Below are 13558 nucleotides of genomic sequence, written 5' to 3'. Positions count from 1 at the left end.
TCTTTGCCAAGGGAGGGTGCCTATTCAGACGGTATCTTTGAGCCAATGTGCTTGAGCTTGCCCATGAGTTTGCGCCCCATGCTTGGCTGGGCGTCGCCGCTCTCGGACGCTTGAGAATGGGGACTGTGGCTCTGCGCACGGGCAGCCAGGTGCTGTGATGAAGAGGACTTCTGGTGGGAAGAACCCGGTCGAGAGTAGTCGGACGCTGGACCGAGGTGGCTGGCTGCACCAGGCTGCGGGTGTTTGGGAGGTTTCCCAGGAAGCCCATCGGGTGGCGAAGCAACCTTTGGCGGCGGCGACAGGCTCGATGTCGACGAAAATGCCTGCGCCGGTCTCCTCTGACTCGCCTCAAATTCGTCAATCTTTTCCTTTGAGAGAAAGATGGCAAGCTCTTTGGGCGCCGAATACGGTTCTGCCGCCGTCGCCGATGACGAGGAGGAGGCATAGTCGGACGGATTCGCTGCCGGCTCTGGCGCGTTGAGCTTGATGATCTTTGGTCTCTGGCTCGCCTGGGGTGGGGTTGCAGGAGCAGCTGGCGTTGACTTTTGTCCGTCGATCGAGGGATCGCGCACATACTGGTACAGGTCTTCGGCCACTTCGCTCGATCCTGGCTGGGGATCCAGAGTGCGGCCCTTGGCCGTCGGTGCCAGCTTGCTCCATTTCGACTTGACCTCGGCCGCGACTCGGACAGCGACAAAGGACGTCTGGGGTGTGAGAGCGCGCAGAATGATCATGTAGCAACCCTGACCGCCCACATCGACTCTTAAAAGGTTGACGGCGTGCTGTGCAAGCACCTCGACGGGCGTGTGCAGGTCCACAACGATCTCATTGGCTTCTGGCCGATAAGCCCGCGACGGCTCTGTATGCGTCGTTTGCGCATTCTGCTGCGGCTGTCGTTGTGGCGCAGCGTCGGCGCTCTGCTTTGGCGAACCAACCGAGCTGGCGCCTGCGAGTGCGGCTGGGTTGGCACCCGTGCCTGACGTCTGACCGAGTCTTTCCGCCTTGTAGGGACCTGACCAGTAACCATCCTCGTTGTTCACGCCCTCACTGGGGACCATGATGGGGGCACCCATGTAGATGTTGCCGCTCTCTCGGTCCTTGTGCTTCTCGTCGTACTCGACGTCGAGCGAGACGAGGAAGGCCATGACGGCGAGAATCTCCAGACCCCTCTTGTCGCCCACTTCGATCCTCTGTACGTTGTAGTCAAACACCTGGAAGAAGGCAGGGCGGGATTTTGTCCGGGAATGGTACCTCGCGATCCTATCCCGGGGAGATGGGGATCAGCATATGACTATGCAAAAAGCAGGAAGAACGGAAGAAACCAACTCACTCAATTTCTGGGTCGGGCTTGCGGATCGCCACAATCTCATACTCCTTTCCGTCCCTCCGGCAGGCGAACTCGTTTTGCTCCCACTTGAACCTCCATTCCTGCTTGAATGTCATCTTTTGCTTCTCGAGCGCCACGACTGCGTCTGGGTTCATCAGCCTGATTTCCTTTGTCCGCTCCAGCGTCGAGGGCGACTGTACGCTAGCCAGGGGCAGCATGAGCAGTGAGTCGACGAGCTGGACATCGTAGAGAGGGCCCAAGGTCACCGCGCGCGAGAAGGAGTAGGATGGTGCGACAATCTGGTCCTTGGTGCTGTATGAAGGCTGCATCGGCACGAGGTCCATCATCCTGACATCGTGTCTACGGCGAAGCAGCGTCAGAGTGAAAAGCTGGCTGTCGTGGACCATGATTGTCGTTGCACAGCAAGCAGCTACTGCAGCTGCTGCTGCAGTATGTGACGTTTGGGGAGTGGGTTGGGTTGGAGAGAGGTGGGGATCGACTGAGGCCCGGTAAAAATTGCGAAGAAGGCGCTGCGCTTGGGCCACGTTGAAACGAGCACAGCCTTTCTTTCTGACGCGTTTCCGCTTGCCGGCAAAGTGGCTGCGCCCTCGGGGTACCGTCATTGCCCTGCCTCCTGGAGATGATCAACAAGCAATCCCATTTAGAGTCCATTGGAGCGAGCAGTATAATACAGAGAAGAAGCTATGATTAGAAAGACTTGGTGAAAGAGAAGAAAGACGGAGGCAGACCGAAAGCTTAGGGCGAAACGGCTGACAGATCCAGCCACCGGAGTGAGATGTTCTTGACCTTCTTTGCGACAAAGGCAATGCAGTACGTCGACTTCCCGTCTGGCTCGATCATGTGCCGAAAGCGCTGATGCGCCTTGACCTCCATGATCCCTGCGCGCTGGCACCGACCGATGAAAAGGGCAAAGCCCGAGGTATCCCTTCCGCCAAGGAAGGTGTCGCGAAGCGTAAAGGCGATCCAGGCGTCAGGTGCCAGAAGATTATAGGCAGAGGTGAAGGCGCGCGGAGGCAAGTCATCGGGCCCGACCGAGGATGCGCAAGTGAGAAGGTTGAACGAGTCCGGCTCCAGGCTGACCTCGCCAAGTGGGGAAGAGGGGCCTTCAGTTTTAGCAGAGGCTGCAAAAGAAGGTAGGACGTCGTAACCGTCGAACACCTCTGGACGGTCGCGGTCGGCGGCCAACTTTGCCTCGGGCATCGCATCGATCCCTCGAACGTAACCGACACCCAGCTCCCGGAACTGCTGGGCAAGAAGACCGTTGCCGGCGCCGAGGTCGAGCATGCGGATGTGTTGGAGACAGGCAAGGCCCTCGCGCTTCGTCTCTTCGTTGAACAGCTGCGCAAGCATGGCGGGGGTAGGGCTTCGGAGCACGCGGCGGAAAAGGACCTCGAAAAGACCAGGCGTGCGATAGATTTCGGCCAGATCCGAAAGCTCAATGGTTTTACGGAGGAAAGGTGCCTCGTCCGCGGCAGCCGAGTGCGAGCGGATCTCGCAGTGGCAGAAGCTGGGCTCATCGAGCTTCCTTTGAGAAGAAGAGGCAGACGAGAGAGGGTGGCCAAATCCAGTGGGCGACGAAGGCGACGAAGAGGGTGGCGTCACCCGAACTTTGACCGTGTGGCCGCTGTGGGACATAGACGCCGTCATGGGCAGCTGGTGAGGTGCAGTGGGCTGTACGGCAAGCATTGTTGGACAAGCTCGTCAAGGAAGATGGCAAGGGGAAGGGGTGAAGGGAAGATTGTTAAGGTGCGAGAACAAAGCCCCTCTCCTTTTCAAGGGCATCGCCGCTGTTGGCTTGACCGCCTGAATTGCTGAATGACAGCTCTCGATGCAGGCGCAAGGGAATGAGTAAGTTTCAATGAAGACTTATGAAGGACCGAATGAAGATTAAAATTTCCGTTCCAGTTTCTATTCTGAACAAGAGACAAGAGACAAGCATGTGAACAGCTGCGCCTATCAGTTTCGTCCCGCAATTGCCTGTCGCAAGTCAAAGATAGACATTTGGAGGCGAAGCGCGTCAAGATCCTAGGGTGCAGTAGTAGGAGGTGGTATCACGCAACAGAGAGGTCACTCTAGGGCCCGCCCCTTTTTGGCGGCAACTAGCCCGGTTTTTTGATGCGCGTTTGATCTGGCCGACGGCATAGAACGCTCGCGGGCTTCTAAATCTCATTGCCGATGCAATCAGTTCTTATTTCGTCTGCTTGCTCGTGCGAATCACTACTCACACTGCTGTGCATACAATGCAGTGGAAGCCAGTCGGGCAGAAGTCTCCGAGAACCAAATTTCAAGAGCGCCTGCCGGACTACGGAAATGGGGCAAAACTGTTTCTATTGACGTCTCAGATTAGTTCCAGGGAGATCGACCAAGACGGGTCTTCCAAATGAAAATTTTTGAAACATAGACGGTTTCACCACTGCGCCTCACATTCATCGCTGTGATCACGCAAAACATAGGGCCAACCGCAAACCAGAGCCATGACACATGCGCCTGCTGATAGACAGTCGCACGGGTCAGCAAGCTATCTCAATCGATCAATGTCAGCGATGAGGTTCTCACAGGCAGACAAATGAAAATTCAAGTTGCTACTTTGTTTGGCAACATCGTTGCCGCTCGAGCCTTACACCTTGCACCTCGCTTGTGCACCGCCGTGCCGAAGCCAGAGTGTAAGACATAAACATCACATTTAGCGACCTATCAATGGCTATCTTTGAAATTTCAGCTGGCGACGGCAGTGCAGGCCACCATTGTCGGAGGCAAGGTTGACCGTGAGGGAAAGATAGAGACAGCTAAGATATGATTCGCTTTGTTCCCAGATTGGAAACAACATTGACATCCACCCTTTAGTCTGTGCTCGAAGCGATGGAGGCAACATAGGAGAGACTCCCAGTGCCAGCTGCGAAATGACAAGTATTGGCGAAGAAGACTCATCAGGAGATATCTGAAAAGGCTCGTCCTAAAGGCCCCCCTAGTTGACATTACCCTCCTTCAGTCCCATCACCTGGCCACCTTTTCGTACAAGAGATGTCCTTGACAAGTAACCGCACGGTCCACAGGAGGAGCGATCCCGACATGGAGAAGGACAGCGGTCCGTCTTCTAGCGGTAGGAGCTCTCCGACGCTCGATGTCAACGCAGAGAAGAGAGGCATGACCCGAGACGACTCTTCTGGCACCATCGTAGTGGGCGATGCTACTCCCAAGAGCATGTCTCGCGGTAACTCCACCGAGAAGTTGTGGGAGAAAGAGTTCCTCGTGACATGGCAAGAGGGCGACGCTGAGAATCCGCGGAATTGGTCGGAGGCATACAAGTGGTTCGTATTCATCGTCTACTGCGCCCAGCAATTCAACGCAAACGCCATCAGCACCCTTTGGACGCCCGGGACGCAAGAGGCAGCCAAAGAACTTGGCGTCTCTGAGGTAGTCATGTCTCTCGCCACCGCCATGTATCTCTTTGGTTTCGGCGTCGGCCCAAGTCTCGTCTCAGGCGCCGCCGAACGGTGGGGTCGAAAGGTCGTAGAGGCACCTCCACTGGCTCTTATTGCCATCTTCCAGATCCCCACAGCCTTGGCGCCCAATGTCGCTGTTGTCCTCGTCTTTCGTTTCCTGGCCGGATGCGCTTGCGCCGGCACTTTCAATGCCGCTGGCGTCGTCGCTGATCTGTGGCCTCGCGAGGAGCGAGGATGGCCGACGGCTTTCTTTGTACTCAACAGTATCGGTGGCTCCAACATCGCCGCTGGGTTCGCAGGCTACCTTGTCATGGCCGTCGGCTGGCGATGGACGTTTGGCATTGGCGGCATTTCAACGGCATTCATGCTCCTCTTTGTCTTTTTGCCCTTTGCCGAAGAGACGCACCACGGCGTCCGCCTCAAGCGCCGAGCAAAGAAGCTTCGAAGGGAGACGGGAGACGAACGCTATTTTGCGGACCACGAAATGAAGACGACGGGCCAGCACCCTCGCCAGATCATCTTTGAAACGCTTCTTAGGCCGACGTGGATGCTCTTGACGGAGAGCATCGTCTTTTGGTTTGGCTTGTTCGAGTCTCTGACTTACATTGGTGAGCACGTCGATAGAACGACTGAATGGAAGCATAGACGGCTGACCGTATCAAAATCAGTTATCTATCTCTTCATCGGCTCGTTTCAGCTCATCTATGTTCAGTACGGATTTAACATGGGCGAGCAGAATCTGGCCTTCTTCGCCATCGTCCTGGGCTTCTGCATCGGCTTCTGCATGTTCCCCATTCAAAAGGCCCTTTGGAGGCGAGCAGAGAAGAAGGGTCCGATGGAGAATGGCAAGCCGTCGCCCGAAGCGAGGCTGCTCTGGGTCATGCCAGCCGGTGTCCTCTTCTCCTCGTCACTCCTCTGGTTCGCCTGGACCTCTCGGCCCCCCGTACCGTGGATTGTCTCGATGATCGCCCTCGTTTTCTTCGGCATTGGTGCCTTCATCACGTGGGTTGCAGCTGCTTTCTGTCTTCAGGCTCTCCGCTGAGCTTCTTCTTGCACTTCTACAGCTTCACGGGTGCCACCGAGTACGTGATCGCGTCTTACGGGCCTGTCGCTACGAGCGCCACGGGCGCCCAAAATCTACTCCGGGAAACACTAGCCGGCTCTTTGACTATTGCCTCTGTGCCTATGTACAAGGGCCTGGGTAATCAATGGGTGAGTTCCTCTGTAATTCTCCCATTTCGGTACCTCCATTCGGGCGAAGAAGGCTGACGTTAACCTTGGCTGTTCTTCCCATCACAGGCAACGACGCTACTGGGCTGCTTCGCCGCCCTCGTCGCCCTCGTGCCCTTTGTCCTCTTCAAATACGGCCCTGCTATCCGCAAGCGGTCGCAGTACCATCAACTCATCGTTGAATCGATCGACACCTAGGTTCCCTTCCACCTGTACGATAGAGCCCAGCCCACCTCAGCATTGTGTGACACTCGAACACATTTCCGCCTTTTTTCAAGGCACGTGAGAAAAAGACTGGCAATGAAAATCAAAGGGAAAAGAAAAGAAGAAAGGCGGAGAGGAAATTTGAGAGAGAAGCGCTCGAGAGGAAAAAAAACGCCAGCGCTGAGGCCGAGGCGCGCTGAAGCGTGGACCCTCGAAAGCAGATATTTAAGAACCCCTGCCACAAACGAGCTAGGCCCGCGCCCGACGCTTCCCTCTTTTCCCCCCGAAAAAAAAAGTCATTTAGAAGTCGACTTTCGCGCGCGCGAGGGGGGAAAAGTCGCGTCTAATTTTGGTTTGCCTTCTTCTGAAACGGACGATTTCGGCCGACCAGGCCGAGACCGGGTCGTCTTCGCAAGGCGATCCATCGTCGTCACCGACACCGTCGTTGCCAACGTCGCCGTGATCGAGTCGAGGAGGTCAGCGGTGGTGGGCGGCCATGGCGGCTGCACAGACCCGTGAGTTGATGGTGTGCTTTCTTCTCCCAGGCTTCATTCTGACTGAGCACCGTGGCAGGCCTCGACCGCTTGGTCACCCTCCTCGACTCGGGCTCCACTCCTGCCATTCGAGGCACGGCAGCGAGGCAGCTGGGCCAAATTGCCGCTCTTCGTGTTCGTGGTGTAGCTTCGTCGGAGCAGCAGCAGCAGCAGCAACAGTCGGCGGCGCACGTGGAGGGCAGCACGAGCTACAAGAGGGAGGAAGAGTACGATGAGACGAAGGCCGTAAAACAAGAGTCGCCTTCGGGTGCCTCGACACCAGCTTCAACTGCACCGCAAGGGGGCACGGGAGCAGCAACAGCAACCGGGGTGTCCTCAGGTGGTGCAGCGGGGGAAGCCTCTTCCCACTATGCGGGGATCGAAGGCGACTGGAACCAGGCCGTGTTCCTCCTTGCTCGAGTCCTCCCTCATCTTCGATCAAAGACATGGGATACCAGGGTTGCGGCCGGCCAAGCCATTGAAGCCATCTGCTCGGCAGCAGGCACGTGGGATCCCGATCAAGTGCCGGGAGAGGCGAAAGTAAAGATCAAGGAGGACCCCGAGCAATTGGAGAAGGAGGGGGAGGAACAAGAAGACGAGTCAAAAGCTAAGGCGAAACCGGCCGAGCTTCTGGGCTTCTCCACCTTTTCTCTCGCGCAGGTTCTCACCACTGGCAAGAAGCTTCTCTCTTCCGCAGGTTCCGAGTACGATCTCCCTGCCTTTTCGTCCGTAGAGGACCGACTTGCGCATGCAAAGAGAGACATGCAGCGACTAGGCTTGGGCAGTCTGGCGGGCGAAGAAGTGGACCTGGGCATGGACGTCGAGCAAGAGCTTCTCGGCGCGCCGACTCCAGAGGCAGATTCTTCCTCGTCGAAGCAGTCCCCTCCTCTTGGCTCGCGTCCAAAGACGCCAGGCGGTGGCTTACCACCTCCCCGTTTCGCCCCACAGGCCGCCAAATCCTCCCTTCCTGCCCCGCGCTTCGCTCCTGGAGGCGCCGACACAAAAGAGTCGAGCGGGAGTCCAACACGGAAGCCTCTGCAAGCTGCTGTGGCCATGCCACCTCCATCACTTCCTGACGCGAAGGCTCTTCACCTCAGCCCGCCCTCATCGTTGTCGTCATCGATGACGGCGACAGCGGCGACAAATGCGACGACGGATGCGATGTCAGACGTGACGACACCTGTTGAAGAAGTAGATCTCAGTAAGCTGAGTGCGAGGGAACGCAACCAGCTCAAACGCAAGCGCAAGCTCGAGGAAAAAGGTGTGATGAGCGGCAGCAGTGGGAGCGAACCCACCAAAGCCCGCATCGTCGAAGCGACGCCGGCTTCGACGCCTTCGACTGAATCGGTTCCAAACATCAAGATCAAGACGTCGTCATTGACGGGCAACGGCGCGACAGCTCCGAATCACTCACTTAAAACGCCAGCGACACCACTGCCCTCTACGCCGTCCGGGGCGACGGGGGGAGACTACCTCACTGCTAAGCCAGCAGGCACGGTGAACAGCACGGATACGCAGTCGCCTTTCACGCCACGTGGCAGCGTCGATAGCACCGCGCTCGCCAACGCTGCGGCGGCCAATGCAACGTCGTTGATTGCGCCTGCTGGCCAGTGGCCCTTTGTGCTTGTTGGTACCTTGCTTCTCGCCGATCTCTTTTCGCCAAAGTGGGAGATCAGACATGGGGCAGCTTTGGGCCTTCGCGAGCTGTTCAAGACACAAGGAGCAGGCGGCGGCAAGGTGCTCGGCGTCGGAGCGGGGGCCAATGCAGATTCGCACACGGCCTGGTGTGAGGATGCCGCCATCCGCCTCTTGTGCGTCCTCTCCCTAGACCGGCTCGGCGATTTTGTCTTTGATCATGTCGTCGCGCCAGTGCGCGAGACGGCCGGCCAGACTCTGGCTAGTCTCCTCAAGTGGATGCCAGCCGAAGCCGTGTCCAAGGTGCACGAGGTCCTCATAGCCATGGTACGTCAGGACTTCACCATCGATGAAGCGCAGCAAAGCTCCAAGAGTACGCACTCGCGCATCAAGCAGCTCGAGGCAAAAAGAGGTTGCAAGGGCTACGCATGGGAGGTTCGCCACGCGGGCTTGTTGGGCCTCAAATACGAAGTGTCCGTTCGACGCGATCTGTTGCTGAGTGACGGTGCTCATCCGATCAAAGAGGAGGAGGAGGAGGAGGAGGATAGCAAGATGCGAGACGGCGATGGCCCACGGGCCAGCGACAAGCTGCGAGAGATCATCAATACTGCCATTCTATGCCTGCGCGATGACGACGATGACGTGCGCGGCGTTGCTGCTGCCACGCTGTTGCCAATCGCCGATCTCTTGCTCGAACATGTCCCTGAAGCCATCGGCGAGCTCCTCGATCAGCTCTGGGATTGCCTAGGTGATCTCAAGGACGACCTCTCGAGCAGTACCGGCGGCGTCATGGACCTGCTCGCTCGGCTCGTCGAAAACTCACGGGCAATTGCACATCTCAATCTCGAGGACAACATCGAGCAGAGCCGGAGTGTATCGAATCTGGTCCCAAGACTCTTTCCGTTCTTCCGACACACTATCACCTCTGTCCGGCTTTCTGTCCTCAATGCGCTTTCCGTCTTTTTGTCAGTGCCTTCGCTTTCGCGGGACTGGATCGATGCCAGGGTTCTCCGCCTGCTATTTCAAAACCTCATCGTCGAAGAGAGGCTCCCGATTCGAGAAGCAAGCAAAAAGGCCTGGACAAAGGCGTTGACCATTGTCGTGGAAGCTGGTGGACCAGCCCGGCTCGTCGACTTGGTCAAGCCTCATTTGAGCTCTTTCTTTACCATTCTCATGACTCCCCTTGGGTCTCCCCTTGACTTTTCTTTGTTCTACAAGGCATCGACGAGCGCAGGCGTGGGGGGCGGAGATGCGCACAACGTCGACAAGGGCATCTTGGCTCAGGACCTTTCCCTCGTCGGCGTCGACACTGTCATTCGTGGTCGTCTGGGCGCTGCAGAAGCTTTGGGAAGCATCATGGCCCATTGGCCTCGCGAACTGGATGATGAAGCATTTCACGACAGTCTGGTGCGCTACATTTCGTCATCCTCGGCGCTGCAAAAGTGCCTGGCCTCGGCCGTGGTGCAGGAGTGGTCCGAGTCGGCCACCAAGATCGAGGTCAACATCCTTGAGGCTAGCCCCATCTCACGATCCGTCGGGGCCAGACTCATCTCGATTCTCGAATCGCCACCACCCGACACTTATGCAGAGATGGCTGTGATGCTGCAGCGGATCCAGACTGGCTGCCAGGGCCTCTATACGGCCTTCCAACGCGACGCCAAGGTTGCCAAGACAAAGATCCCAACACTGCCCTCGAAAGTCGATCCTCTCGGCCGGAGTGCAGATGGATTCACAGTCGAGACAGCCAAAGACGTCGTGGGAAAGGGTTTTGACGCTCTGCTGGGCCTAGTCTCCGCCAAGACGCGAAAGACAGCTCAGGCGGCCCTCGACGAGCGACGGATGAAGCTGATTGCCGATCTCGGCTTCTACCAAGCAACAAAGAGCAAGCAAGACACCCAGGTCGCGGCTTGTGCTGCAGCGGCCGTCATCGGCCTCAAGCTGATGCCTTCGAAGCTGAACCCCGTCATTCGGAGCATCATGACCAGCGTCAAGTTCGAGGACAACTACGATCTCCAGCAGCGATCTGCGCGTGCCGTAGCCAGCTTCATTGGCTTCTGCTCGTCGCCGGCTGCTACTGCAAATCCAAGCGATAAGATCATCAAGAACTTGTGTGCTTTTGTGTGCCAAGACACAACGCAGACGCCCATCTATGCCAACGCAAAGGACCAGCTCGAGGGTATTCTCTCTATAAACGAAGTGCCTCCAGTTGCGCCAAAGTGGAAAGGACGAGGAGGCGGCCCTGTCTCTCAAGCGGACGCAAATGAGCCAGAAGAAGTTCGCGAAGGCAAGCTGATCCGGCGCGGGGCAGAAATGACTTTAAGGGAGGTCTCGCGCCTCTTCAGAGATCGCCTCTTCCACGTCGTCCCCACGCTGTGGGACTGCATGAGCGCGCCCCTGCTGGATGCCTTTGGCAAGAGCAGCGACGTCAAGGAAGCACAAGGGCTGGATGTGAAGGACGACGGACAGGGCCAAACGGTCATCGATTGCTGCACGCTGCTGCAGGCCAATCTCGCCAACTTGGACGCGAGCCTGCATCAGGAAGCGCTCGTCTTGCTCCCCGCTCTGACGTCGGCGATCAAGTGCAAGCGTGCAGTCGTCCGCACGGCTGCATCCAAGGCCATCAGCACCATGGCAGAATGCATCACAGAAGCAACGATGATGCACATCGTCAACGATGTCGTGGCGCTCCTTGGCGATGCATCCAATGTATGCAATCGTCAGGGAGCCATCGAGGCCATTTCGCACGTTGTTCAGCTCCTTGATCTCAAGCTCTTGCCTTATGTCATCGTCCTCATTGTTCCCGTTCTCGGCAGGATGAGCGACTCAGACGATGCCGTCCGACTGGTGGCAACAAACACATTTGCGTCGCTCGTCAAGATGGTGCCTCTGGAGACGGGTCTGCCGGATCCTCCAGGCTTCTCGCAGGAGCTTCTCGCTCGTCGCGAGGAGGAGCGCAAGTTCCTCTCGCAGCTCCTGGACGGAACAAAGGTGGAGCCCTACACGATTCCTGTCAAGGTCAATGCCGAACTGCGAAAGTACCAGCAGGATGGCGTCAACTGGATGGCCTTCCTCGCCAAGTTTCAGCTGCACGGTGTCCTGTGCGACGATATGGGCCTGGGCAAGACGCTTCAATCGATCTGCATCCTGGCCGGCAAGCACTACGAGCGAGCGCAACGGTACGAGGCGACAAAGGCGCTTGACACCACGCCTCTGCCATCGCTCATCGTCTGCCCACCCACGCTGACGGGCCACTGGTGTCACGAGATCCGACAGTATTCCACAAATCTTCGACCACTCCTCTACGCTGGACTGCCGCAGGAGCGCGCTCGGCTGCAAGGGCAGATCCCCGAGCACGATTGTGTCGTAATGTCGTACGACACCGTGCGAAATGACATTGCAGTGCTGTCGCAGATCAACTGGCTCTACTGCGTCCTCGATGAGGGCCACATCATCAAGAGTGCAAAGACAAAGACAACAAAAGCCATCAAGATGATCAAGTCCCAGCACCGCCTCATCCTCTCGGGCACGCCTATTCAGAACAATGTCTTGGAGCTTTGGAGCCTCTTCGATTTCTTGATGCCAGGCTTCTTGGGAACGGAGCGCGCTTTCCATGAGCGCTTCGGAAAGCCCATCCTCGCGTCAAGGGACGGCAAGGTGACAGCCAAGGAGCATGAGAGGGCGTCACTGGCCCTCGATGCCCTTCACAAGCAGGTCTTACCCTTCTTGCTTCGAAGGATGAAGGAGGACGTCCTTAATGATCTGCCGCCGAAGATCATTCAGGACATCGAATGTGATCTGGGCGATGTTCAACGACAACTCTACGATGAGTTCAGTCGTACCCAGGACCGCAATGCCATCGAGGGCGCCTTTGAGGGCGACACCGCCGCGGCAGGAGACCCGTCCAAGAAGCATCACGTGTTCCAGACGCTGCAGTACCTTCGTAAGCTGGTCAATCACCCGCTGCTGGTGTTTGACAAGGCAAACAAGAAGCACGTCGACGTCGAGCGGCAGCTGATCAAGTCGGGTTCTTCGTTGCGGGATGTTGCCAATGCGCCCAAGCTCCTCGCCTTGCGGCAGCTTCTCAACGATTGTGGCATCGGCGAGTCTAGTATTGGAGGCACAGGGGGAGCAGTAAGCACCGCTGCCAGCGATGGAGCCGGACCGATCTCGCAGCATCGCGTCTTGATTTTCTGTCAGCTCAAGCAGATGCTCGACATCATCGAATCGGATCTTTTCAAGACGTTGATGCCATCGGTGTCATATATGCGTCTGGACGGTGGCGTTAGTGCTGACAAGCGCCACGGCATCGTCCAGCGCTTCAACTCGGACCCAAGCATCGACGTGCTGCTCCTCACCACGCAGGTGGGCGGCCTAGGTTTGACGCTGACAGGCGCAGACACGGTCATCTTCGTCGAGCACGATTGGAACCCGATGAAGGACATGCAGGCGATGGATCGGGCCCATCGGCTCGGGCAGAAGAAGGTTGTCAACGTATACAGACTCATTACGCGCAATACCCTCGAGGCGAGGATCATGGGGTTGCAGCGCTTTAAGCTCAACGTGGCCAACTCCGTCGTGACGCAGCAAAATGCTGGACTGGAGAGCATGGACACGGATCAGATCCTCGATCTCTTCGACCCAACGTCGGACACGGCTCAGAAAGGTGGAGAGGAAACCGATCAAAAGAAGAAGAAGGGAGGCATCAGCCAGAAGGCCCTGCTGGCCAGCATAGAGGCCATGCCGGACACGGGCGACGATTACGCCGACATGGCAACCTGGCAGGCCTGAGGATACTTGTAACAACAGCGGCATCTACATGCCTATAATTGTCTCTAGTCTCGACTCTCATTACTTTTCCGCTACAAATGTAACAACGCTGAATCTCAAGCACATCTCATCGCTTGCTTGTTGTTTTATACGACCTTTCGTCTGCCCCTCCATCGGATCACGGATCAAGGATCAAGCCTCAATTCTCTGACGGTGACTTCCATCCTCAGCGCTTGTCCCCCGACAGCAGCGGGCAACGCAGAGGCCACGTGTTAAATACAATATTCGTGGAGCTCCATTAAGGTTCTGGGACAAAGCCTTTTTTGTATTGATCCGAAGTGGAGCGTTGTCGCAGCCAGAGAGGAAGGGGAAAAAAAGACAAAACGCCCCCCAGACGC

General features: G+C 57.1%; 4 protein-coding genes across 4 annotated transcripts; 2 read left to right on the top strand and 2 right to left on the bottom strand.

The window, feature by feature from the left end:
- Positions 1 to 20: 20 nt before the first annotated feature.
- FA10DRAFT_299967 (hypothetical protein) lies at positions 21 to 1734 on the bottom strand (the record flags this gene model as incomplete). The annotated part of the gene is made up of 2 exons (XM_025524776.1): positions 21 to 1260; positions 1331 to 1734. 2 exons carry the CDS (start codon positions 1732 to 1734, stop codon positions 21 to 23), a joined length of 1644 nt encoding a protein of 547 aa, XP_025378549.1.
- A 289-nt stretch (positions 1735 to 2023) lies between these two features.
- On the bottom strand, positions 2024 to 3112 carry FA10DRAFT_299966 (hypothetical protein). Its single transcript, XM_025524775.1, has one exon. The coding sequence runs from the start codon at positions 3032 to 3034 to the stop codon at positions 2084 to 2086; it is 951 nt and encodes a 316-aa protein (XP_025378548.1). The 5' UTR covers positions 3035 to 3112; the 3' UTR covers positions 2024 to 2083.
- Positions 3113 to 4492: 1380 nt separating this feature from the next.
- On the top strand, positions 4493 to 6398 carry FA10DRAFT_249545 (MFS general substrate transporter; the record flags this gene model as incomplete). Its single annotated transcript, XM_025519539.1, has 4 exons — positions 4493 to 5399; positions 5460 to 5793; positions 5856 to 6003; positions 6091 to 6398. The coding sequence occupies 4 exons, from the start codon at positions 4493 to 4495 to the stop codon at positions 6217 to 6219; spliced, it is 1518 nt and encodes a 505-aa protein (XP_025378547.1). The 3' UTR covers positions 6220 to 6398.
- Positions 6399 to 6721: 323 nt separating this feature from the next.
- Positions 6722 to 13181, top strand: FA10DRAFT_271199 (hypothetical protein; the record flags this gene model as incomplete). Its single annotated transcript, XM_025523094.1, has 2 exons — positions 6722 to 6740; positions 6799 to 13181. The coding sequence occupies 2 exons, from the start codon at positions 6722 to 6724 to the stop codon at positions 13179 to 13181; spliced, it is 6402 nt and encodes a 2133-aa protein (XP_025378546.1).
- Between the last annotated feature and the right edge of the window lie 377 nt (positions 13182 to 13558).

Source organism: Acaromyces ingoldii, assembly GCF_003144295.1.
Source record: "Acaromyces ingoldii strain MCA 4198 unplaced genomic scaffold FA10scaffold_2, whole genome shotgun sequence".
NCBI classification, from domain to species: Eukaryota; Fungi; Basidiomycota; class Exobasidiomycetes; order Exobasidiales; family Cryptobasidiaceae; genus Acaromyces; species Acaromyces ingoldii.
This window is presented reverse-complemented; position numbering and strand designations above follow the sequence as displayed.

Coding starts and splice junctions, on each gene's coding strand:
- FA10DRAFT_299966 (XM_025524775.1), bottom strand. CDS start 3,034: ATGCTTGCCGTACAGCCCACTGCACCTCACCAGCTGCCCATGACGGCG.